General features: G+C 50.0%; 2 protein-coding genes across 2 annotated transcripts in view; one reads left to right on the forward strand and one right to left on the reverse strand.

The window, feature by feature from the left end:
• RAB37 (RAB37, member RAS oncogene family) overlaps positions 1–26,700 on the reverse strand; it is a 54,927-nt gene that overhangs the window by 11,884 nt on the left and 16,343 nt on the right. Inside the window, exon 2 of the mRNA XM_079131938.1 lies at positions 618–728. Coding sequence (XP_078988064.1) covers positions 618–728 — 111 coding nt within the window. The remainder of the gene's footprint in view (positions 1–617; positions 729–26,700) is intronic.
• Positions 9,517–26,608, forward strand: CD300LF (CD300 molecule like family member f). Its single transcript, XM_079131934.1, has 7 exons — positions 9,517–9,618; positions 17,105–17,446; positions 19,379–19,490; positions 21,710–21,822; positions 22,798–22,820; positions 23,118–23,261; positions 23,700–26,608. The coding sequence occupies exons 1-7, from the start codon at positions 9,576–9,578 to the stop codon at positions 23,841–23,843; spliced, it is 921 nt and encodes a 306-aa protein (XP_078988060.1). The 5' UTR covers positions 9,517–9,575; the 3' UTR covers positions 23,844–26,608.

Consider the following 26,700-nt stretch of genomic DNA (forward strand, 5'->3'; position numbering starts at 1 on the left):
ACAGAGGGGTGGGCGGACGAGCTTGAGAGGCCCTTCCAGCCGGAGCTGCCCACCGTGCAGTGCCCAGGAGGGGCCGGGGGCTGAGCCCGGATGCACATGGCGTTTGCACTGTGCTTCCAGTTTTGTTATTCCTTTGCCGTTCCCGATCTGTCATGGCTGGGGGCTGACCTGAGCCTTATACCAAGACGTCCCTCTGCTTTCTGCTCCTAGTTCTGATGAGCCAAGGGGGAGCCCCCAGGAGATGGGGGAGTGGAGAACTGGGGGCAGGGAGGGCTGTCTCCCTGGCGACAGCCTGGGCGGTTTCCATAGGCCCATGTGTCCCTCCAGGGAAGGTCACAGCTCCTGCCAGGTGGCCTGTCCAGCAGCCCTCCTTGTCCCCAGGTTCTAGTGCCCTGTAGGCTCATGGTGGAATGCACTCCCCGTCCCCACACCCCTCAGGGACACTGCCTCACCCTCTTGGTCACCACCACTTGCTGCACCTTGGGAAACAGTCTTTTCTTGCCGCCTCCTTGAACGGCGCCACAGGAGTGCCTGCCTGTTTCTGCCTGGTACCCTGATTGACACAGAGGGACCCCCACCGCCCGCTCCCAGAGCCCGCAGTGCCAATGAGTGCTTACTGTGAATCCGATGCCCACGGTGGCCGAGAAGGAGCCCGGAATGAACTTGCCCTGGTCAAACTGGACCAGCAGAGATGTCTTCCCCACACCGCTGTCACCCACCAGGATGGTCTGAAAGGAAGCGACAGAGAGGGCTGAGGACTGCCTTCGAATCGGGCCTCGAGGATGTGGCTGTGGCTGACAGGAGCCGGTTCCCTCTACACACACACACACACACACACACACACACAATTTTCCACTGAAGTCTCTGAAAGAGGTACAGAGACTAGAGGAAATCACATTCCATCCCAAGTTCAGGAATGTCTGAGGCGGCTATGAGAACGTGCCCCATGGACATCCGCCCTAGGGGCACACCTGGCACTGCTGCTGTACTGTGGCCCAACACTGCCACATGTGCACCGAGGCCACGCTTCCCACAGGCCATTCCCAGGCCAGGAGCTGAGGCAGGCCTCCTGGAGACCCGGGACTCCTCTAAAGGCCGCTGTAGCTCTTGGACTCCTTATGTGGCATCCAACCTGCCTCACGGTCTGAAGCCTCCGGGAGCTCCCCAGGCTCCCCGGTTCCTTCCCCATTTCCCTCCCAGGTGGTTCCCCTGATAAAATCCTTGCCCAGTTCGTTGCCTTATGGCATCTGCTCCTTGGAAGACCAGAGCTAACACGATGTCCGTGGATCTGCCGTTGTGTGCTACGCCAGGAAAAGCAAAAACACATCAGTCCACGGAATAAAGCAAAACCAAGATGTCTGGTGTGTGTCTAGGGAGGCGTCCACACTGGGCCCTGCAGCAAGCCTTGGTGAGGACAGCGTTTCGAAGGGAAGCGGACTAGAGGAAGAGGAGAAAGGCCACTTTCCTCCGGGAAGAAGTAGGGGTGAGAATTAGCCAGGAAACTCTGGTGAAATATTTGAAAGAAGGATCATAAGCAACAGAAAAATAGTATATGTCACCCGGAGGCTGTACCCCTCAGGCTGTCCGTGAAGGAATGAAGAGTGGAGGAGTAGGTAAATGCTTGCTTTCAAGGCAGACGGTAGTGGCTTCCCGAGGCAGACACTGGAGGTCATTGGAAAGGCACGGGAGATGCAAACTTCAGCTGGACTTGCAAATACCTAGAAGCATAAAGACCGCCAGGGCTCTTTGAGCAAGGTCCACGTCCCCAGCCACAACAGGGCTCTGACTGTGCATGGCAGGGAATGGGTGTGGAGCAGGCTGAACTCGAGGCTGTCCGTGATGTTGACTTTGGAGGACCCTTTATGGTGACTCCTCTGCCCCACCTTCCAAACCACATTCTGCTTGGCTTTCATTTCCTCCTCGGTTAAAGGACATTGTTTGTTTGTTATGAACAGTGAACAGTGGCTTGATTAATTTACATCTCAAATATAACTTCCTCCGGCTTTAAGAAGTGCTTCCGAGAGAGAATATTCTAGAAGGCGAGGAATAAGTCCATGTGTCCTCCACTTCCTAGAGGACATGACAGAGTCTCATGCTTTCCCCTCTTATCCTCCCCTTTGCAGCCCTTTCTTCTCTCATCATAGAAACATCCCTTTGCTGGTTCAGTGAGGTCCAGGGACATACGGGGTCAGCGCTTCAGCTCCAGCTGAATCTGGGCAGGGGCAGGATGATGCTCTGGCATTGGTCTCTTCAGCAACCTCAGGACTGAACTGGCAGTGCCTCCAGGAGTTTTTAATCTGGGCCACCATGGATGGAGAGCTCAGAGCTGGTCAATTTACAAGCATTTTTGAATGATTTCTCCCTAAATCTGGGACCTCCCTTCAATCTGTCCCTTCTCCAAATGGCCTGCTGTGCTTTCCCCCTTCCAAGAGCATTTATGAAAAATGAATTAATTAAAAGTCAATTAGTCAGGTTTCTGACCCATGCCTCTGTGTCATCTTGCCAAGATCTGGACATGCATCCCTGTTCTTTTATGTCTGTGTTTGTGTTGCCTCCACTTCCAAAGGGACTTGAGGTCATTTAAAACAAAACCCACACGTACAAGAGGACAGTTAAAAATAATGCCTGAGAAAGGGCACAAGGTAAAAGGGTGTGTGTGGGGGCGTCGGGGGACATGGCTCCCACCCAGGGTGAGGCTGCTCGTGGCTGCATTTAAGAATTACATTTGATTCTAGGTTTCCTGGTGGTCAGGACGGAACAGGAAACCACTTGGGGTCTGTGGTGAATGCCTGAGTTCTTCTGATCCATGGGTATTTTCTCCCGGTGTGTCACTAGGAGGAACCCGTTATGTAGGCTCCTATGTAAGGGACCCTGAGTAACAAAATAGACACTTGCCATCTGCAGCGAACGCCAAGTTTTACTACAGCTGCTCTGGATCCGTGGTAAAAGCAGAGGCCTCCCCACCAATCACTCTTCAGTGGACATCTGCCCATGGCTGGTACCAAGGGTGTTGCCTTCCTGCCCCCGCCCCCTGCCTTTCGGGCAGTGTTTAGAAAACCTGGGTGAATGGGTGCTTCCAAACACTCTACCAACTGAGCTATATCTCCAGCCCACATTGGTATCCACATTGGGGATATAGCTCAGTTGGTAGAGTGTTTGCCTTGCAAGCACAAGGCCCTGGGTTCAATCCCCAGCACTGCCAAAGAAACAAACAAACAAAAAAACGACCAATGCAAATTCCTTTGGTTTTTTTTCTTGCAAAAGAACACCAGAAGCTGTGTGACGTCAAAGCTCACTGCAGCATTCCTGAGGAAAAGGATGCAGCAGGTAGGGAAGAGAGAAAGAAATTCTAGAGTAAATACCGTGCGGTGCTGGAAAAATGGCCAAGGAGTAGGGGAGATCTGTGTGCACCATTTTGGAGAAACCATCATTCAGTGAATGAAACTTGGCAGGAATATGCCCAAGTCCACATAAATTTGTTTGAGGGAGACCTTAGTGGCCAACAGGGTTCACTTTGAAGCTCTGGGGGTGATAGGTAGGAATGGAGAAAAGCTTTTTATTTTACTTTTATTTTCATACAACCATTTTCTTGCATTATTCTTTTTTAATAAGTATCAACTGGGAAAGTGTTAACTAGAAAAGAAAGTATTCCAGAGTTGGCATTATCAATCATTTTTTTTTTTTTTTAAATAGACTCTTCCGGGTACAGAAGTGCATGCCTATAGTCCCAGCTACTATGGAGGCTGAGGTAGGAGGATAGCAAGTTTGAGGCCAGACTTAGCAACTTACACTCTGTCTCAAAATAAAATAAAAAAGGGTTGGGGATGCAGCTCAGTGGTAGAGCACCCTGGGTTCAATCCCTAGTACCAAAACAAATAAACAAATAAACCACTTTAGTTTTTAGAGCAGTTTCAGGTTCACATGCACCCTGAGCAGAAGGCACTGAGCTTTTCCCACCTGCCCGCCATGTGTAGCCTCCCAGTGTATCAATACCTCCCCTTGCGGTGTTTCCTTTCTATGTCTTTCCTGTGTTAACAAGCCCTAGGGAATGTCATAATTGTCTTGGGGAGGTAAATTCATACATGGCTGACTCTTCATTGAACCTGGAATAAATAAACAGATTGCTTTTCCACAGAAGAATGGGAGATTGGTTGGGAGACACATACACCTGTTAACAGAAGCCGTCTCTCTAGTGGGGCCAGCAGCGACTTACTTGCACATTGGGCTCATCTGTATTTTGTCATTTTGCCATGAGCACATTACTTTCATAACTGGAAAATAGTCTGTGGAGGTGCATTGTGGGAGAGCCAATGGTAGCCTGACTCTCCCTGAACAAATACTTGTTTCATTTTTCCAAATAAATTGAGCCCATTAATTGGTGCATTAAAAAAGATTGAACTTTCTGCCAAGTGTGGTGGGGCACACCTGTAATCCCAGTAGCTTGGGAGGCTGAGACAGGAGGATCGCAAATGGTTGTTCCATTTCAAGTTTTCTGAGGAATCTCCACACTGCTTTTCAGAGTGGCTGCACCAATTTGCAACCCCACCAGCAATGTATGAGTGTACCTTTTTCCCCACATCCTCGCCAACACCTATTATTGCTTTTGCTCTTGATAATAGCCATTCTAATTGGGGTGAGATGAAATCTTAGGGTGGTTTTGATTTGCATTTCTCTAATTACTAGAGATGATGAGCACTTTTTCACATATTTGTTGATCACCTGTATATCTTCTTCTGTGAAGTGTCTGCCCAGTTCCTTAGCCCATTTATTGATTGGGTTCTTTGTATTTCTGGTGTAAAATTTTTAAAGTTCTTTATAAATTTTGGAGATTAGTGCTCTATCTGAAGTGTGTGTGGAAGAGATTTTTCTCCCACTCTGTAGGCTCTCTCTTTACATTATTGCTTCCTTTGCTGAGAAAAACCTTTTTAGTTTGAGACCATCCCATCTATTGATTCTTGGTTTCATTTCTTGCGCTCTGGGAGTCTTGTTAAGGAAGTCTGGTCCTAAGCCAACATGATGAAGATTCAGGCCTACTTTTCCTTCTTTTTGGTGAAGGGTCTCTGGTCTAATTCCTAGGTCCTTGACCCACTTTGAGTTGAATTTTATACAGGGTGAGCGATGAGGGTTTAATTTCATTTTGCTACATATGGATTTCCAGTTTTCCCAGCACCATTTGTTGAACAGGCTATCTTTTCTCCATTTTATGTTTTTGGCTCCTTTGTCTAGTAGAGATGACTGTATTTATGTGGTTTTGTCTCTGTGTCTTCTACTCTGTACATTGGTCTGCCTATCTATTTTGGTGCCAATACCATGCCAGTTTTGGTACTATTGCTCTGTAGTATAGTTTAAGGTCTAAGTAATTCCATTTTTATAATACATGTTGTTTGAGGAACATGAACAATGAGTTTGCAGCTGACATTGTACTAAAGACCAGAGATATGCAAAAAGAGGTGCCACCTGCTCTGGAAGAAACTGTAGGTGTCCTGAAAGACATGGGCATTTAGAGAAATAATTATCAACAAAGAGGAAATAGGACATTTCTGAGATTTTTACTCACATGAGTTTCAAAATAACTTTACAAAATTGTAATTCTAGAACATCAGATATTATAATGTTTGTTCTATTTAGAAGCTTCTAAATATATTGGCTGTTAAAAGGATGGATAGTTGATTACTGTGCTAGTTGTGAATAGAACAGATCAATTAATATTTCACTACTGAATAATGACCTCTTCCATAATTGAAGGCTAAGTAAATCCAGTCTGAACTACATTTCACACCAAGTGAAGACTTGTTCATGCCAGGCGAGGTGGCACACACCTGTAACCCCAGGAGCCTGGGAGGCTGATGCAGGAGGATCTGAAGTTCAAAGCCAACCTCAGCAACTTAGCAAGGCCCTAAGCAACTCAGTGAGACCCTGTCTCTAAATAAAATACAAAAAAGGATTGGGGATGTGGCTCAGTGGTTAAGTGCCCCTGAGTTCAATTCATGGCACCAAAAAAAAAAAAAAAAAAAAAAAAAAAAGTCATCAAACTTTCTGGGCAGGTGGAGCCCAAGTGACTGCTACTCACTTTGTCGATGTCAGAGAATATTATACACCTTAAAAGCCGAGGAGCCAGTGACAAAGATCACAGGTGCTCTGTTCTGAGAATCAAGAGTCCTTTCAACTTCTCACCCTGCAGAGGACCAACCCATGATCTCATCCTTGCAGGCCACAGTGACAAAATACCAGAGTCTGGGCAGCTTACGAACAAGAGATTTACTTCTCAGAGTTTTGGAGACGTGGAAGTTCAAGGCCTGGGCAGAGCCAGCGTGTGGTGAGTCCACTTCCTCATAGATGGGGCCTTCTTGTCATGTCCTCACATGTGGCAAGGCAGCTCTGGGGGCCCTCAGTCCCAAGGGCTCCACCTCATGACCCAGTCACCTCCTAGTCACATCACACGGAACTAGGTTTCAACAGATGAACTTTGCGTGGGACACAAACATTCAGACCACAGCGCCTGCTCTTGGAGACTCATTTTTCCTGGAAAATCAGCTTGACCTCTGCCTGACTTCCCCACAAGAGCCGGGCTGAGACCCCAGAGAACTGACTGAGAACTGGCTGAGACCCAGTTTGGGGTTCTGTAGACTACAGAAAAGGACATGAGATTTGCACAACGTTCCAGGTTGGTGTTGTCTCCTTTTGGCCTTGTTAGTTCATGATAAAACATTCTTTCATTTTGGGGAACTTGTTTCAAAAACAACCTTGGAGTGAGCACCCTGATGGCGACCAGCTACAGGGTTCGCTGTTCTTTTAACTCTTTGATGTCAGGGTTCCTCTTCATTTTCAGCACCAAACAGGACCAAAGAGCTCCTCCCTCTCTCTCCATTTCCCTAGTCTCTCTCCCTCCTTCTCCAGTCTTCTCCCTCCCATACTTATATGGGCCAGACCTGGTTCATATCTTCACTCTGCTACTTCATACGTATGTGACCTTGGACTAGTTACTTGCTCTCTGAGCCTCATTTTCTTGATCTGAAAAATGGGAACAGCTCACCTTTCCTCTAGATGAGCAGTGAGGATTCAGTGTGATAATTATGTAAAACAGAGAACATAGCGCACGTGGGTAGAAAAGATGAAGTCCAACTGGTCTCAGGGGAGTCAGGAAGCTTCAGGAATGGGTGCTGGAATAGTTGTGGTGTGAGGCTTGTTCTTAGGTGCTACAGAGGGGCTCTCAGAGCCAGGGGAAGAGTGACAATGCCATGTACATGGTGTGTTCATTTATTCATTCTCTGCCAGTATTTACTGAGCACCTACTATGGGCCAGATGCAGATCTAGCCACTGGCAACACAGCCCTCATGGTCTTCTGGCCCAGAGTGAGAGCGACTCGACCATGCTGGCCCTGTTGGTACAGAAGCTGCTCCACCTGCAAAGAAGTTGAGTCTGAAAACATCAGGTGTATCTGCAAATTCAAAAGACCCAGAGGAGTTCAGCTCCCTGGAGCATCTCCACCAAGCAGAAGTGTGAGTTAGAGCAGACCTCAACTTTTCTCTTCTTAGTGATATTTGTTTTATAGGGCATCTTTCCCCAAAGTAGACAGCGTCATATGTGATGGGACTCTGTCGATTACTGAGTGACATAAGCGTATACAACACATTGGTGTCCCCATCTGATTTCTGGAATCATCCATGCATTTCTGCAGGAAGAGATAAAAGATGAGTGAGACTGGCCATGGTGGCCCATGCCTGTCATCCCAGTACTCAGGAGGCTGAGGCCAGGAGGGTCTCAAGTTCAAGGACAGCCTCAGCAATTTAGCGAGGCCCTAAGCTACTTAGTGAGGCCCTGTTAATAAATAATATATAAAAAAGGGCTGGGGATGCGCTTAGTGTTCAGCACCTCTGGGTTCAATCACTTCATTCAGTCTCCTTCTTGGTTCAAAGGGGACTCCTCCCTGGGGAGGCTGGGTGTCGGAGGGTCCAGATTCAGAGGGTCTGGCCATCGGCTGGGCTCCTGGAAGACCACTCTGTGTACCCCTTGCTGACCAAGCCCAAGAAAAGAAATGTTCTTCCATGACTCTCATGCATCAGTCCCTTGTTTCCAGGGCCTTCCCCGCTGGTTCGACTCCTGCTCATTCCCCTGGAAGCCAGTGGCTCCCCTGTTGCAGAAGCCGGTGTTTCCCACGTGCTGTGCAGCATCTTGGGCAGAGACCTGCTTGACAGGCGGTGGGGGCCGAAGGGCTGCTGAGCCCTGCCCTGGCTTTCTGACCTGACTTTATGGTCTGGAGATATGTAAAGCGAGAGGCTGACTCTGGCCATATCCTGGAAAAGCCATGGCTTGTCATCTGTTGTTTCAGTGCAAATAACCCACCTACACCCTCTCGTTCTGATTAGAGCAGGAGAGTGATGGGTCCCTTGTCAGGATGTCACAGGGTGTGTATAACATGTACCAAAGTGGCTCCAGGTGCAAAATATGAGAAAGGCCTGGCCTTTCCTGAGCTGCATGCTCCTCCCCCAGGGCTTGCTGCGATGCTGATGGGGGAGGGGAGGTAGGGAGGACATGGGGTCCTAAAGAAGGGAGCAAGACAGGCCAGGCTGGACTTATTTCCTTCCTTCCTTCCTTCCTTCCTTCCTTCCTTCCTTCCTTCCTTCCTTCCTTCCTTCCTTCCTTCCTCCCTCCCTCCCTTCCTTCCTCCCTCCCTCCCTCCCTCCCTTCCTTCCTCCCTCCCTCCCTCCCTTCCTTCCTTCCTTCCTTCGACAGATGGTTACTGTAACGGGGAGGTGGGAATGTGTGGGGGGCAGTCATGAGTAATGGCTGGTTTCCTGGGCCAGCAGCCCTGGTACCACTGGTGAGGTTTTGGAGGATTCAGGCTGGATCAAGATTCAGGATCTCAGCAGTGGGCTTCCATAAGGATGCAGTATGTTCTCAGGACAAAACCCCTCTTTTCCACAGGGCTCATATCCTTGCTCCCATCTCCCACTCTTTGAGCCCCTTTCCTTGTCGTTGAGGTCTGGACCCCCTCACCTTCTCTCCCTCCTTCCCATCTCTAGTCTAGAACTCTCCTCTGACTTTGGTCCAGTCCCACCCCCACCCCTAATACTGTTGAGCTTCTGGCTTTCTGGGCTCTCAAAACCCCAGCCACACCTGAAATCCCAGGTCTAGGGCCTTCTGTCTATCAGTGCTGACTCTCCATGGCCCCCTGTGGAGCTGGGCCCCTGCCCCACCTTCCCTCCAGGGGAGGAGGGGAGGAATGGATAAGGGCTGGCCGGACCCAGTGGTTTCCTGTCTGCAAATGTCTACAAGGTGGAGAAGGATCCCCAGTTCTCTTTTCAGGGACCCTGGCCCCGCCCTGGCCCGCGACGGCATACATGGTGGTATTTCTCAAAAGCTTTTTCACGATCACTAGAACGTCTTGCGTTGCTAACTGCTGCACACTCGCCCTCCTTCTCCTTCCTCTTTTATTCTGTTCACCAGTGAGAAGTGGCCCAGGGAGGAAGTGACTGGGTAAGAGTGAGGAGGCAGAGGCGGGAGGGAGCTGGAGGCGGGCGTGTCGCTGGTTCCTGCTGACAGGCTCCACCACTGGAGGCCGAGTGAGGAGAAGATGCACCTGCTGTGGCTCCTTCCCCTCCTCCTCTGGCCCTTAGGTGAGTGCACCCAGGTCTGCACTTGTGGGGAAGGCTTAACCGGCCGGAGGAAGTGGCTGGCAGAGGGACCAGGACCCAGCAGAAAGGCACCGTCAAACGGCATGAGCCTCTTAGGTTTTGGCACCTACGGTTGCCAAGGCAGAAATATTGACCCCTTCATCAGGAACCCAGCCCAAGGCCTGATTCCCGACCACTCCGGGGCTGTTCCTGTTGAACACGGACAGCAGACGGGCCAGCTCTCACAGCACGGGGGGAGAAGAGGAGCTCTGGCTCCTGGGGTAGGGGCTGGAGAAGTCTGGTCCCGGGCTGGACTGTCACCTTCGTGAGTGTGCCATGGACACGGAACGGCTTTGGGGAAGGAGTGAGGTAGATGGGGTTTGAAGGAAGGAAAGGGGATTTTACTTGACAGAAGGGAGAGGTGATTCCCTTCTGGCATTTGGGACAGAAGGGAATAATGGAAGTTGCCGAGGGCCTGAAGGGTCAAGAGGAGGCGGATGGAGAGGAAGGAGGGCTGAGATGTGGGCCAGGCGGAGGACTGGGGCAACTCTAAGCGAGTGGACGCTGTTTTGATGAAACTCAGGGAATTTTCTTGCCTTGTAAACTTTGGTGGGACACAGCCTGTGTGCTCTCCTTTGTCTAGAGAGAGCCCTTCTCTGCTCTTTCGTCTGAAATACTCATTGGCAGATGACTTCTGATTCATACCCATAACCGGGTCTTCTCCCAGGACTCAGGTCTTACAGCTCACCGCCTCCTCAACATCTCCATCCAGATGTTAAAATTCCAAATATGACCTGACCACATCTTCCCCCTGCATCCCCTTCTCCCCGAGTCTTCCCCGTCTTCAAGTTTGGCAACCCCATCTTTCTTGGTGCTTGGGCCAAACCTGGGCGTGGGGCGCATCTGTCTCTCTTTCCATAACCCTGCAGTGGCCTCCCGTCTGACTCGGAGTCCAAGCATTTCCAGGGGCCACGAGGTGCTCTCGTGGGTTCCCTGTTGCACCCTCTCTGGGGTCTCCTCCTTCCCCTGGCTCCACCACTAGGGCCACACTGGCCTCTTGGCTGTTCTTTGAACGAGGGGGGATGCTTCTACTTTCTGTTCCCTCTGCCCCAAACCATTCCCCGCACAGCTGTGGACTCCGTCCTTCACATCCTACGTGTCTTTTTTCTCCTCACTGCGGTCTTTGTGGACGGAACTAAACTGCAATTCCCTTCAAGTATTTTTCTCCATCGCCTGCTCCCACCCCTATAGAATGGAACCTTCCAGAGAGCAGGGATGTTTGTGCCTATAACAGTAGTAGGTACTAATTAGACAAATAGTTTTAGTTGAATGAATGATTTTTAATTTTTTGTACTGGGGATTAAACCCAGGGGCACTTAACGACTGAATCACATCCCTAACCATTATTATTATTATTTTTTTTGCATCTTATTTAGACACAGGGTCTTGCTGAGTTGTTTAGGGCCTCGATAAATTGCTGAGGCTGGTTTTGAACTCACGATCCTCCTACCTCAGCCTCTTGAGCCACTGGGATGACAGGCATGTACCACCGCAGCCGGTTTCAATGAGGGGATTTATCCAACAAGAGGTGTTATGATTGCTGCAACTTTGCCCTTCCATCTTTCTCTTTCTACTTTCAAAGAACTGAAAGATTAAGACTCTTAAAATTGGGCTGGGGATATAGCTCAGTTGGTAGAGTGCTTGCCTCACAAGTACAAGGTCCTGGGTTCAATCCCCAGCACCGCACACACACACAAAAGGCTCTTAAAATCAATCAGAAAGGATATACATTGCTTGTGGGTATGGACAGTGGTACAGACACTTCGGAAAACAATTGTTCCTCAAAGTGTTAAACAGGATTACCACATGACCCTGGAATTCCACTCCGCTCCTAGGTGTAGACCCAAGAGAACTGAAGATACATGTCTGTGTGAAAACTTGAGCTAAGTACATAAACATCGGGCTGGGAGGTATCTCAGTGCTAGAGTGTTAGCACGGTGTGCTCAAGGCCTGGGGTTCAGTCCCCACCCTGTAAAGGAAAAAAAAAAAAAACAAACCAAGTACTCATAACAATATTATTCATAATTTCTGGAAAGTGGAAATCTAAATGTCCAACCCAAACTAATGAATGGGAAATACCCCTCCACCGGAGTGTCACTCAGCTACTAGACAGACTGAAGAATGGAGACTGCCACAGCATATGGATGAACCTTGACAACATGATGCTGAGTGGAAATGCCAGACACAGCAGGCCAAAATGGTTGGAGTCCATTCATATGAGGTGTCTGGAATAGGCTAATTCAGAGAGACAGCAAGCAGATCAGTGGCAGTTGGGGACTGGAAAAGGGGCCAGGGAGTGGCTACCTGTGAGTATGGCATTTCTTTTGGGGGTGACAAAAAAGTTTTGAACTAGAGTGTAGATGGTTGCCCGACTTTGTGAATGTATTAAAACCACGGAGTGGTACTCTCTAAGAGTTTGGTGGTATGCGAGTGATACCTCCTTAAAAAACAACTGGACAGCCAGAGAATGACAGGAGGGTTCTGGGAGAAGTTTCTTGGTGGCATTTGTGGCAGATCTTAGTGACTTGTGACTCCTACATGGTCTAATTTGATCCTTCATTCCATGAGTCAGAGAAAAGAAGAAGACAGTTTTAAGAAGTGACAAGTGTACCCCGAGGAGAGCAGAAAGCAGAGCTAGACAGCAGGGTGGTGCTGGCGGGGGGACTCAGGTTGGTAGGGAGTTCCACCTGGGCTGGAACCTGGGGTGGGGAAGGAGCAGGTGCTTCAGAGCTGGGCCGGCTCTCCCAGATAGGAACCGTGAGCACAAGGGGCTGGGCTTGGCCTGGGCATGTTTGAGGAACAGAAAGGTCAGTGTGGCTTGGTCACACGCTTCAGAGAGGCCTGGTGGGGCAGGTTGGGATGATGTTAGCTCTTGGGGTGAGAGGACTGGGGAAGGAAGGTGACCTGTCCAGGACCATGAGGCTGGCCAAGGCAGGCCCCTGCAGCTCCAGCTACTGGGGAGGCTGAGGCAGGAGGATCTCTTGAGCCCAGGTGGGCAACACAGGGAGACCCTTCCTCCAAATGACAGCATAACCCCCCACTCCCCAAGACCTTGTTGATTTGATATGTAACAATTACATCACTTAAAATGTTTTATTGGTTAGATTATTAAAAATGAGCACTGTGGATTTTACCCTCCACCTGAATTTTCTCTTTGGGACTTGCCTTTTTCCATCCTTCATCATTATTTTTCTAATTTCTCCCTGTACAAATTATTCACAAAGATGAAGGATATGAATTCTTTTCTGGTGTATTCATTCAAATTTTCCTTCCAGTTTTTCCCTTTTTCAGTCTTTTTTAGAGGTGTGTACAAATGTTATATTTATATAAAGTTGAGTTCATTGACTTTTTTCTGTGTGATATCCTCCATTAATTTTATATTTTGGAAATTCTTCCTCTCATCCCCAGAGATTTCATAAAGATTCACTTCCTCTTTCTTTCTTTCGGTTTTTTTTTTTTTGTTTTTTTTTTGTTTTTTTTGGTACTGGGAATGGAACCCAGGAGTCCTTTACCACTGAACCACATCCCCAGCCCTAAATTTATTTTTTTAATTACATTTTGTACTGGTGTCAAGTTGCTTAGGGCCTCACTAAATTGCTGAGGCTGGCCTTGAACTTGTGATCCTCCTGCCTCAGCCTCCTGAGACTAGGATGGCAGGCCTGCGCCACCACGCCTGCCTATTTTGCTTCCACTTTCCTTCTTTAAAGTGATTTGCTGTTTTCTGTTTACCTCCTCAACCTGCCCTGAATGGACCCGCATGGCTGGTGCTGGTGGTGGCTAATGCTATCTGCTTCCTTCTTCTGCTTGTTTCTGAGACTTCCAAGGGTTATGAAATTCTTAGATAGGCCAGGTCTGTTTTCAGTCTATTTATTCTGTTTTAATGATAGGCTTAACTATTCTTGCTAGATTTCTGAGCTGATTTCTATGCTATCGCCTGACAATGTGTTAGTAACTGTCAGGGGAAATCCTTCATTACTCTTCCTTATTTTTCTGTCAGGGTTTTAATTTTTTAAAAATATTTTTTAGTTGTTGATGGACCATTTATTTATTTATATGCAGTGCTGAGAATGGAACCCAGTGCCTCACACATGCTAGGCAAGTGCTCTACCACTGAGCCACAACCCCAGCCCTAATTTTATTTTTTTAAATTACATTTTGTACTGGTGTCTTATAATCACACAATAATAGTGGGATTCATTGTGATGTCTGCACATGAACATAAGTCGATTTCACTCCCCAGTGCCTCCCTCCCCTTTCCCTCCACTCTTTCCCCAAGTCCACTTCCTCTGCTCTACTAATCTCCCCTTTACCATTACTGATTTTAAAATATCAAAAACTCTTATCTGTTCACCTCTTCAGATCATCTCTGGTGTGTACACACACACACACACACGCACACACATACATGCTAGAGATGATCTGATTATACATAAACACATGCTCAAAAAGTTCTGGGGTTTTAAGATTTGTCATTATTGTTTTGGTGCTGGAGATGGAACCCAGGGATGCTCCATCACTGAGCTACATCCCAATCCCTTTCATTTTTTTAGAGACAAGGTCTTGCTAAGCTGCTCAAGCTGGGCTGGTACTTGCAATCTTTTGGCCTCAGCCTCCTGGGTCACTGGGATTACAGACATGCACCCACGTGCCTGGCTGTTTATGATATTCTTAAAAGTGTTTTATTTTTTTTTATTGTAAACAAATGGGATACATGTTGTTTCTCTGTTTGTATAAAAGTGTTTTAAAAGAACAGTTAAGAGCCTCTATTCCAATAGTTAATAATACAGTGCTTGTTTGTCACAATGGACACTGAAAACAAGTAGACCAAACATGAATCACTCGCTGTGTATTGAAGGCAAAAGGGGTTTCCATGGCACCAAGTAAACCGGTTCCGAGGTTTTTCCCAAGATAAACGCAACGGCTCCAGGTTCCTCAGTTTTTATGGAAATATGGAAGAAAAGAGTCAGGGCTGTCTTTCATGGTGCAATGGACGGTGCGGGCTGCAGGAGAGAAAGGGATTTCATCCCAGGAGAGGGGCTGCTCAGGAGGCATGGCCCTAGGATGGACCCACCTTCCCAGCTGGCACTCACTCCTGCTGGGGAGACCAGACCCCATGGTGTCCCAACGGGTACCTGAGGGAGTGGGCGCTGGGGAGAGCCTGGGGCTCTGCTCCCCCATGACAGTTGTGGGTATCAAGCCTCGGAGGAGAGTGGGCCACAGTGGCCTGCCAGCCCGTCCTATGGGTGACCTTGTGAGCACAAATCCACACACGCTGCTATGGAACACAGGTGACCCAAAGACTAAACGGTCACAGGGCCTATTGTGACCATGCATCGTTGATGGAGCTTTGTATTGTCACCTCTCTCGAGTTCCCAAGGGACTGTTAGAGCTATTATAGCGGATCTGATGGACTGGTGTTCAGGCCGCGACTGGGAAGCCCTCGGCTGGCATGGTCTCCCTTCTGCATGTCCAGCTGCTCTCCTTATGTGTTTTAAAAAGTGCTGACCCTGGGCACAGTGGCCCATGCTTGTGATTTCAGCTATTTGGGAGGCTGAGGCAGGAGGATTGCAAAATTGAGACCAGCCTGGGCTACTGCATTAGACCCTGTTTAAAAATTAAAAGTAAAAAAAGCTGGGTTCCATGCCCAGTACCAGAAAAAAGTGAAAGAACAGAAGAAGAAGGAGGGGGAGGAGGAGGAAGAAGAAGAGAAGGAAAGAAAAGAAAAAAATTCATCCAAGTTTAGGTTAAAAGCCAACCACCAAATTGATTTTTTTTTTTTTTTTTTGGATACTGGGAATTGAACCCCAGGATGCTTAACCACTGAGCCACATCCCTAAACCCCCGACCTCGTTTTTTGTACTTTATTTAGAGACAGGGTCTCACTGAGTTAGTTAGGGCCTTGCCAAATTGCTGAGGCTGGCTTTGAACTTGTGATTCTCTTACCTCAGTCTCCCAAATTGCTGGGATTACAGGTGTGCCCTACTGCACCTGGCTCAGAGATAATTTTTAAGGCTCTAAAGGAACAAAAATTCCTTTGCTCCATGTATGTTCTATTTCCAGAACATAAAAGAAATGAAAATTTTCCAGATTCATCTTGTGAAAATAGTGTGTATCTCTAATTTGACAAAGTTATAGAGCAGAACCTGACCAGTGGGTGCAGGGCCGAGAGCTAAGAGTGACATTCCTGGGCCCGACCGCTGGTATTTCTGATGAAGCTGGGGTTTTAAAAAGTGAGAGTATTCACACAAAATCTAGATTTTTGGATACTTTGGAAAAAAGAAAAGACGTGAAATTGCAGAGTCCGCTTCTTCTGCAAGGACGGTGGGCTGAAGCGGAATGGGGCTGTGCGGGGCCTGGATCCTTGCCCTCCCCCGCTTCCCTGGTCCTCTCCTCTTCCCTGGTCTCCTTGATGCTATGGCTTAGTGTCATTTGCCATTTAAAAAGATCATTTTTGTAAAGAAACCTTTAATCGTATCCCAAATCTTTTGAAGTGGAGGAAATGGAAGAATAAATCAGAAGAACATGTATTTTAAGAAGAGCTGCTTCACTGTCTAAAATAGCCGCCATGGAGCTGAATAAATAGCTCCTTCTGGAGAGCGCAACCCTAGCATGCGCAAGGACCACGGTTCGAATCCCTGGCCGCTCAAATGAGAAGAAAAAGAACAACAACAACAACAAAAAAACCCCCATAAAATAGCCGCTTTACTATGAAGCCAGAGTAATCAGGACGGTGTGGGATTGGCGTAAGGATGGACAAAAAGCTCAATGGAACACAAGCAGAAAACCCATAAATAACTCACAAATTTGCTATTTGACAGACACCAAGGCAATTCAGGGGAGAAGATGGGAGCTGCGTGCTGTGGGTTCCAGAGCACGTGGAGACCGGCAGGTGTCACAGCTCTGGTCCACTTCCAAGGCTTTCATTCAGGGAGGCTCACTGCAGAACTCTGGAGACGACGAGACCCCCAGGAATAGTCCCTGCGCAGCCCCCTGATGTGGCGGCTTCAGTGGGACCTCCCTGGGGGCCGTGGGTGTTGAGTAGAGGCAGCAGCAGGTGCTATGGGCCTGGATCCTGCTATTTCTTCCTCTCAGACCAGTACAACACAGAGATGGCCATGAAGGGACACCCCTTGGAATATACAGATTCATTGGCCATCAGAGGCAGAGAGGGGTGAATGACAGAAGCCATGATTGCTGTGCTGCCATTTTGGTTTCTTGAGAGAGGTGTCCTGGGCTCGTCAGTGACCTTCCTGAGCCTGCAGCCCAGCGGCATGTTAAAGTAGGCAGGTCTGTCTCCTGGAAGGTGGATCCCCTCCTTGACCACTACTCAATTCATGACGCACTTGGGTTTGGGAACTCTTCCCATTGCAGGACTCTGGCCATGCCCTTGGGGTGGGAAGTGACAGCTACTTGGATTTGTGTTTTCCAGGCTGTTGCACTGCTCAGAATGAAGTCACTGGTCCAAAGACTGAGAGTGGCCCAGAGCGGGGCTCACTGACTGCGCGGTGTAATTACACCTCAACGTGGAAGACCCACCGCAAGTACTGGTGTGGAGGAGCTTATTGGAGTTCCTGTGTAATCCTTGTTAGCACCACTGGGTCAGAGCAGGAGGTGAAGAAGGACCGTGTGTCCATCAGGGATGATCAGGAAAAGCTCACGTTCATGGTGACCATGGTGGACCTCAGGAAAGATGACGCTGGCACTTATTGGTGTGGAATTGAGAGGTCTGGACATGACCACGGGTTTCAAGTTAATGTGAAAGTTGACCCAGGTAAGAGTATGTTGATTTGTCCCCGAGGTCCCACTCAAGTGAATTAACCATTACTCAGAGTAACCTGTCACAGAGGGGACTTGAGTCCCCAGGTCTCACAGAACCCCAAGTGAACGCTTGGGATTGGGGAGGGGCGGGGCTTCTCTTAGATGCCCCTGGATCCTGGAACCTCCTGCAGGAAGTCAGCAGGCCACTCAGACACTTTTCCCTCTGCATAGCCCAGTCCTGAGTCTACTACCAATAAAGGTCAAGGTGATGGTCCCCAGTTTCAGCTGGTCTGGAGAGACCCCCCTGCTATTGCTTTCTGGGACCTCAGTGTCCAGGGGTGCCCTGCTCTTTGGGTTGGACCTTCACAGGCGTCGCTGGCTCTTTGTGGTTCCAAAATCCGTGGATATTTGTCACCGCCTGCAGCAACAACTTGCACAGGTCTTATGGGTGGTGGAGTGGAAACTGAGGCACTTCTATCTTTCTCTTTAGTGCACTGCTTTCTTGCTTGTTTATAGAGGATAGAGGAAATGAGGTTTACTTGCTTTGAGAGGAGAGAGAGAGAGAGACTTTGCTTATCAGAGAGAAAGAAACTTTGCTTAAGAGAGACCTTGAGAGAAGGACAGGCTTTGCTTAGAGCTTAGAGGAAGAGACTTGCTACACCTTAAAGTCCTGCATCCTGTGAACTAAGGGTACGTCCACCCTGTGCCCTAGTGATGCGTCTCAGTTCTCCGTTCCGCGATCTGCCTTCCGCCGCTGCCCCTACTCACTGCTGTGTTCTTTCTTCTGGCTTTTTTGCTAATGGCTGCTGTGGCGCATCTTCTTCTCTCTGACTGCTTCTAATGGCTTCTGTGTGTACGTCTCACTCCGCCTACGCTTATATCACCTCCAGGTCGCGGAGAGCAGGGCCACGCCTCTTACGCAAAGATTAGGCGAGATGCTCTGAGCAGGCAATTAGCGCTCGAGAACACATGCGCATACATTGTGTGCGTGGATGAGAAAATCACCTGAGTGTGCTTATGTCAATTAACCTCCTCGCTGCCGATGTGATCAGGCGCCATCCCGGCCGCCAACATGCACAGCCCCCAACAACAGGTGCTGTTCTCACCCCAACTCTGCATCTGACCCTGGGGCGACCCTGGGGTGAGAGAAGCCCCACGTAGGCAGCCAGAGTGCTGCTGCTCTGACTCCCGAGGCCTGGCAAGGCCACACAGACCGCTATACTCCTGGTGCTGGAAGTCCTGCTGGGAGTCTTTCATGCCTCTGGCTTAACGAGTCTGGTTCTGAAACCTCCAGAACACAGGCACTCCTGGGAGGCTCCACCAGGGTCCCAGGGCCTGGGTCTGAGGGCGTTTCCTGTTGAGTCTGTGGTCCTGCCCTCAGGCACACTAGCTGGCAGGGGTCTAGGGGCATGAAGGAGCAGCATGGTCACCAGAGCCCATGCCTGGGACTTCTGAGCATGTTTGCTGGCACAGTGGGGAGCAGGCATTGTCTCTGAATCCTGACAACGCCCAGGAGGAAGGTGACCCCATTATCGAATCTTCAGAACTTGCCTGAAGTGAAGGCCTTCTGGAACATTCTGATTTTGTTCAGGGCTGGTCTTGACCTTAGATGTCTTCAATCTAGAGTATATTTTAGTCACCATACAAGTTCCCACCAGGGTCCTGGGTTCTTGCTGAGTGGAGAAGGCCAGAGGGAGCCTTTGGCTGAGGCACCGTCACAAGCAGAGGGGTTTATGTTAGCTGAGCCCCAGTTGTCCTTGTCCTGAAGCTCTTTCTGGGGGCCCTCTGACCCTTCCTCTCCTAGAGGTCAGGGCTTTAGGCCCTCCACACAGCCCTGCTCCAGGCATCTCCGGCCAGCAGGGGCCACGCTACCTGTAGGCTCAGAGCCAGGTGCAGGGCTGGGGGCTGGTAAGAGGAGTAGTGCGTGATCTGTTTGTTTGCCAAGCACCAACTACAGTGTCCACCGTGGTCCCCACCACCAACACGTGTGCAGCACCAGACCCCACGGAAAACACCGACAGCCTCCCGACTCTGACCAGCTACTACTCGAACCGCAGGTAAGCTGGCTCTGTTGCTGAGGACCCCTGTGGCTTGGTTGGCCCAGACTGCTGCAGCGGGGGAACCTTGAAGTCCCAGGCCCCAGTCAGAGCCTGATCCTAACCTTCCGCTTCCTTGGTGAGGGTGAGGATGCTGGGGCCTTCCTGCTTTCCTCAGCCCCGGAGCGCTCATCCTGGTGCGGAGCAGTCTGAGATTCACTGGTTCATTTGTTCTTGTGCCCCGTATTTACTGAATTCTCTTCTACACAGCAGGTGTGGGACATAGAGGTGGAATCGGTGGGGAGAGCAATGACTGGCGGTCCGGGAGGACCATGTGGCTGCAGCGTGTGGGCACAGGGTTTAGGCTCAGGTGGCTCTTGGCCCAGTGTCCCATCAGGAGGCTGAGGAAGGCTTGGGGAAGTCCTGTTTCCCCTCCAGTTCCTCTAACTACAAGAACAGTGGCACTGCCGAATGTGGTGGCTCACACCTGTCATCCCAGTGGCTCAGGAGGCTGAGGCAGGAGGATCGCAAGTTCAAAGCCAGCCTCGGCAATTTAGCAAGATCTTAAGCAACTTAGAGAGACCCTGTCTCTAAAAAATAAAAAGGACTGGGGATGTGACTCAGCCATAGAGCACCCCTGGGTTCAATACCTGCTATCCCCCCAAAAAAGAGTGTGGTTCATGCTTCTAAGTGCCCTGCCCAGCCATCCATAGTCAAAGAGCTTTCAAGAAGCCGAGAGCCCTCTTTAATTTCCTCTTTTGGCTTATCTTGACCCTTTTAACCTTGTAGCTATTTTTTAGATCTGCCAAGGTCTTCTACTGCTGGGGTTTCATCACAAAATCTCTATGGGACATCTCCAATCTTTCTACCAACAGGGACCCCTTCTCCTCCCTCTCTCCCATTTGCCCTCTGTTTTGAGAATTTTTTTCCCCTGTCAAACTGCCTTTAATAAGAGCAGCCTAGGAGTCCTCATCTTGTTAATCAAAGCTTTATGTAAGCACCACTTGGAGCTTTGGATCAGCATGAGATGGATAATTTGTTTATTTAGTCAACAAACAGCTACTGAGCGTCCATTCACGCCTGTCGCTCTTTTGAGGGGACAAGAATGAACAAAAGAGTCCAGGGATCTGCCCTCAGGGTTCTTCTGTCTCAAGATAATTCATGTAACCAATTAAAGTTGATATGATTAATTGAGACATTTATCTTCATACTTCTGTGAATTCAAAGATGAATGAGAGAGTCCCTGTATGAGCCACAAGGGCTGCTCTAACAGGTACCACGGGCTTGGTGACTTAAGTAACAAATTAATTTTCCTCACAATTCTGGGGCCAGGCGTCCAAGCTCAAGGTATCAGCAGGGCTGCTTTCTTCCTGCCTTTGCTTGTAGACGGCCATCTTCCTCTGGGGTCTCCACGTGGTCTCCCTTTTTTGTATTTCTATCCTAATTTCTTCTTAATTACACTGGATTAGGGCCCACATCAATGACCTCTTTAACTTTAATTATTTCTTCCCTTTTTTTTTTAAAATTTGAGACAGGGTCTTGCTAATTTGCAGAGGCTGGCCTTAATCTTGCAATCCTCCTGTCTCAGTTTCCGAGTCACTGGGAGTATAGGCATGTGCCACGGCCCGGCTTTAATTGCCTCCTTAAGGACCCTAGCTCCAAATACAGTCACATGCTGAGTACCGAAGGGCGGTCTGTCTCATGGCTTCCTTCCAGCTTCGGGGGGTCGTCATCAACCTTGGGGCTTCTTGGCTTGTAGCTGCGTCAGTCCAGCCTCTGCTTCTGTGGCCACCTGGCTCCTCCCTGTGTGTGTCTATGTCTGAATTTCTCTCATTCGATGACAGGCGTTGGCTTAGGGCCCACCCTACCCAGTCTCTGACTTCGTCTTACCTTGGTCACATTGGCAAAGATCGTACTTCCACCTTCACAGGCTCAAGGGGGGTCACAGATTTGGGGGGACGTTGCTCAGTCTAGAAGAGAGACATAGAAGCAGGGAGACCTGGCGGGAGCCCATTGCCAGGTGATTTCTGCTGAGCCTCCAGACACACCGACCCTACCTGTGGAGGTCTCCTCTCCTTTTTAAAAAAACATCTCTGAGGGCACCCAGGAGCGTTGGGTTCCCTGGCTGTGAACCACAGTCCTGAGGCGGTGAGGTGTGCGGCCCTCCCTCCACCTGGGCGGGGAGAGGGCTGGAGGGGGCAGGCGAGCCTGGGTGTACGGGCCTCCCCTGTCATTCTCAGGCACCCCTTCACTGAGCTCAGCACCCTCCTCCCGCTCGTCTTTGCTGTGCTGCTGCTTCTCCTGATGGCGGCCTCACTCCTGGCTTGGAGGATAGTGAAGCGACAGAAGAAAGGTGAGAGGCCGGGCGGTGGGGCCGTGGGCGGATGCCAGCCCAGGAGCCTTTGCTCAGCGGTCATGAGGCCTGGCCTCCACCAGCCCTGTTCCCGTCTGGCTTTACTTCCACATTCTCACGTGTTGTGCTACTTCTCAGAATGCTTGGGCCCGGGCTCTCACCAAGCCTGCCCATCCTGGGAATCTGTCTGTCTGGTGGGAGGGCTCACTGCCTTTTCTCCTGAATGTGTCAGCCACGACTCATTCTTAACTCCACTTCAGCCTCTAGATATCTGAATCTAAGAATGGGGAAAACCCTTTCTTCTTTCCGTCTCTGGGCCAGAGGGGCTGGGGGTGATGATGGGGGAGAAACCAGCCACCCCAGGAAACCCGTCCCCACTGTGCTGACCCAGCCAGGGGGCAGCTTGGAGAGTGATTCTGTCCCTGGCTGAACACTTGCCTGCCAGGCAGGGCCAACCCTCCAGCTGTCCAGTGACTCACGGCCCACCCGGAGACTAACAAATTCACTGGGACAAATAAGCAGGAGGAGCGATCGTAGCCTGGTAGCTGCGGGAGGCAGGCACAACTTTGAACTGACCCCGAAGCACACATGAAGCAGAGGAATGGTGGAGGTGTAGGCAGAACTTGTGGCAGAAGTGACAAGCTGGGCCTGGAATTTTGCAGAAAGAAAGTGAAGTCCAGGGGAGCCAAAGGCTGGCTGCTGAGGCCACCTGAGCCGTTGAGGGTGCTGTTCTCTGATGTGGGGACCCAGTGGCTGGAGTCTTCCTATTTTTCAGATGGGAAATGGAAGCTCAGAGGGGATGTGACCAATGTCACAGAGTGTGCCACCTGAGGAGGCAGAATTAGAGCTGCATCTCCTGTCTCTAAACCTGCAGCCTCATTCACCCCTTTGCCCCTCACGTTTCTCTTCTCTGCGCCGGGGCCTCTGTCAGCCTCAGGGATGGGCCTTCTGATTCCAGGTTGTTTTGCCTTTCAGATGCGGGGCTGTCGCCAGAGCAGGTAAGAGAGTCCCTGAGACCAGCCAGTTCCTCTCTTTTGTTTCCCAATTTCCAGGACCCCTGATGTCAGATGAACCACGTACTGAAGCGCACATGCATCCTTGGCCCCTGCAGGGCCCGGGAGGATGAGAGGCATCCAGAGGGGAGGAGGGCTGGGGGGTAAAGGGGATGGAAAAGTGGGGGCACACAGAGATTCGTAGGGAGTCATGGGGAAGCGAGAGGCTTGTGTCCCTCTGTGCAATAGGAACCTGTGCCCATAGGCTGCCCAGGTGACTCCAGCCTGCGTTCCCTTTCCCAGGTGCTGCAGCCCCTGGAGGAGGACCTCTGCTATGCCAACCTGTCCCTGCAGCAGCCCAGATCCTCCCCGGGCTCCTCCCGGAAAAAGGCCTCTACCAAAACCTCTGCCCAGGCCGACCAGGCTGAAGTGGACTATGTCACCATGGTGTGTCCTTCATGAGGACTTCCACGGGGCTGGGAAGGGCAGGCATTTTGTTGTCTCCAACTTTGAGGATGGGTTTTCTTGCACCCATGTGGGCATAGAAGTGGAGGGTGGGCTGGGCAGGGTCATTGTCATTGCGGGATTTGCCTGAGGAACACTCCCTCAGGCTTCAGGAGAGACCAGGGAGACCTAATGTGGTCCTCACACTGGGCGGGAGAGAGGCAGAGGGGCCACATGGCTCAGGATGCCATAGGCTGCCCTGGGCAGAGGTGGGAGTTTGTTGTGTTGTGGCTCAAGCTCCTTTGGGGAGCCTGGCAGGGCAGAGGGAAGCTGGAGGGTGTGGAGTGAACTTGAGAAGCTTGTGTCCTGCATGGACCTTCTCCAAGGTTCGTCTGTCCCAGTCTGCCAGCCACTTGGACCTCCTGACCATCTGTATTGCAGGCTCCCTTTCCAAGGGAGGAAATTTCTTATGCATCTCTGTCTTTGGACGTCTCGGATCAGGAGCCAACCTACAGCAACACCGGCCACCTTCCCAGCAGAGATCAGGAGGAGCCCACAGAATACAGCAGCATCAGGAGGCCTTAGCCTGCGCTGGTGGCCTCCTCCTTGGGCCCCACACGAGGCCTCTGGTGTTCTTGCTCATCTGCTTTCTGCCCCAGCTCCCCGACCAGGATCAACCAGTGGCTGAGGCTCTGCCTGATCAGCTTCCATGGGTTGCAGATCTAGCCTGAGTTCAGGGCCCCGCCACAGGGGGCTTTGGGGAATTAGTAGCCTCTCTGTATTCCTTCCTCTCCCACATAGATTGGGAGGGGACTGGGGAGATGTTCTGGGGCTACCATGGGAATGATAATGATGATAATAATGATAATTAACCTTTATTTATTGCTTACTGTGTACAGGGGACAGAATAATGGCCCCCAAAGATGTCCACAACCTAATTCCCAGAACCTGTGAATGTACCTTTTATGGCAAAAGATGCTGCGCATGAGATTAAGCTATGGAATTTGAGGTGGAGAGATTATTCTGGATTATTCAGGAGGGCCCAAAATATAATCACAAGGGTCTCTCCTAAGCAGGAGGCAAGCAAGTCATAAAGGGAGAAGGCAAAGTGCCCCCACAAGTGGAGGTTGGAGCAGCGTGGCCAGGAGTCAAGAAGGCTGCAGCCCCAGAACCTGGCAAGGCACCAATTCTCTCCTGGAGCCTCCACAGGAGCCAGCCCCCAGCACCTTGGCTCAGCTGGCGGAACTGACTTTGTACTTCCGGCCTCCAAAACTGTAGGAGAATAAATCTGTATTGTTTAAAGTTAAGCCACTAAATTTGTAGTACTCTGATATAATAGCAGTGGGATACTCTGTGGCAGGTGCTTTTCCTTAAATGTTTCACATATGGTAACTAGCTTAATCCCCACAGGGTGCTTCTGTCATTTACAGAGAAAACCAAGGTATAGATAGGCTCAGCAACTTGCCTCAAGTTTTACAGCTGGTAGGTGTGTGAATTGGACTTTGGTTCTGGAGTTTGAATCACTACCTTGCCCTGTCTGTGGAAGAAAGATGATGTGTGTGTGTGTGTGTGTACCCATTCTTACAATCACTTACACAGGGGCAGTGAGTATTTATAGATGTTGGACTTATTACCCTTTTTCTACAATTCTGGCTGCCCTCTCTCCAGAATATGTCCTGAATCCCATGGTGTCTCATCAGGTCCATGGTTCCCAGCCCAGTGCAGGCCTCCATCCCATCCCCTGCCTGTTCTCCCTCTTTCATTCTCTGCCCCTGAGTCTGTTCTCCTGAGAGCAGCTAGAATGATCTTTTCAAAGCACAGAGCTGATTACCCCTTGCTTAGGACCTTCCTCAGGTCTGAAGGGGCAGGGAATCCACCCCTGCCTGGCCTCTGGGCTCCATCTCCATCCACTCTCCCTCTCCCCTGCTCTGCTCCAGCTGCACCAGCCTTTCTTCTGTCCTTCTAACAAGGCAGTACGGTTTGGACCTGAACCATCCCCCAGAGGCCGTGCGCTGAAGGCTTGGCCCCCGTGGATGGACCTCTTGGAGCTGGTGCAATCTTCAGAAGGTGGGGCCTGGTGGGATGAAGGAGATGGCTGGGGGTGTGTCCCTGCAGGGGCTATCGGCCCCTCCTCTCCCTCTGTCTTCCTGACTACCAGGAGGTGAGCAGTTTTGCTCTGCTACATGCTCCCTGTCATGACCTTCTGCCTGGCCACAGGCCCAAAGGCAACTGGGTCAAGCATCATGAACTGAAATCACGAGTCAAGATAAATCTTTTCTCCTTATAAGTTGATTATCTCAGGTGTTTTGTCACAGTGATGGAAAACTGACGCAAAGAAAAGGTTTTCTCCCTTCTCAGGGTACTGGTGCTTGTGGTTCCTTCTGGAGTATTCTTCCTGCAAATCTGTGAATAGTTAGCTCCATTTCAGCGTCAATGTCACCTCTCAAGAGGTTCTTCCCTGATCACACTCAGGGCAAAGATCCCTGCAGCCCACCCCAGATCCCTTTGTCTCACTGCCCTGTTTTGTTTCCTTCATTGCACATGCTTGGTGAAATTTCTTTATGTGGTCTGTGTGCTGCCTGAAGGAGGGACTATCTCATTTGTTCCTGTGTCCTCCCTGATTAGCTAGTGTCTGGCATGTAGCCGGTTCTCAAATGTTGATCTGAGGAAATAATACAGATCGTTCAGACTGGGGATCACAGGGCAAGCTCCCAGGAGTGTCCCTCGGTGTCCACCATTTTAGAAAGAGATTCCTGGCCAAGCAACCCAGGAAATTTCAGGACCAACTTCCCAGAAGTGTACAGTGAGACTTTCTCCCCTCCTGGAAATCTGCAGAGAGGTGAGGGGTCATGATGCCCTCTGACTGGAGGGCAAAGTCTTGTTTCTTCACTTGCATTGATTTTGGTGGGCGCTGGGGCTGTGGTGTCAGGGAGAGGCATAATGACTTGAGAAGGAAGGACGAGCCAAACCTGTGGACCACAGGTAAGAACCCAGCAGGCACTGGGGCCATGATAGCATGTCCTGAGGTTTGCCCGACTAGTCACAGCTGCTATCCTGAGTGCACCTGGGGCAGGTGACCTTGGTGGCTGACTCCTGCATTCAGTGCTCCAAAGATGATTCTCTGGAATCTTTTCCATCCTTAGGGGAATTTGTCGAACCTAAGAAGCTTGACTGCTCTTGAGCTGGCTGGGTCAGAGTGAGACTTTTTTTTTTTTTTTTTTTTTTTTTGCCTTTGAGACAGGTCTGGTTTAGTTGCTGAGGCTGGCCTTAAACTCAGGATCCTTCTGCCTCAGCCTCCTGAGTCACTGGGCTGCAGGCATGCATCACCATGCCTGGCTGTGAGACTTAAATTTTTTTTTTTTTAGTTGTAGATGGACCCAATAACTTTATTTTTATGTGGTGCTAAGGATCGAACCCAGTGCCTCACAAATGCTAGGCAAGT

This window comes from Sciurus vulgaris (genome assembly GCF_902686455.1).
Source record: "Sciurus vulgaris genome assembly, chromosome: 3".
In the NCBI taxonomy this organism is placed as follows: Eukaryota; Metazoa; Chordata; class Mammalia; order Rodentia; family Sciuridae; genus Sciurus; species Sciurus vulgaris.

Bases quoted from the DNA above. Each gene is read 5' to 3' on its own strand.
- CD300LF (XM_079131934.1), top strand. From the start codon at position 9,576: ATGCACCTGCTGTGGCTCCTTCCCCTCCTCCTCTGGCCCTTAG. The intron at 17,447-19,378 runs GTAAGAGTATGT...TTGTTTGCCAAG, and splicing joins TAATGTGAAAGTTGACCCAG to CACCAACTACAGTGTCCACC. The intron at 21,823-22,797 runs GTGAGAGGCCGG...TTTGCCTTTCAG, and splicing joins AGTGAAGCGACAGAAGAAAG to ATGCGGGGCTGTCGCCAGAG.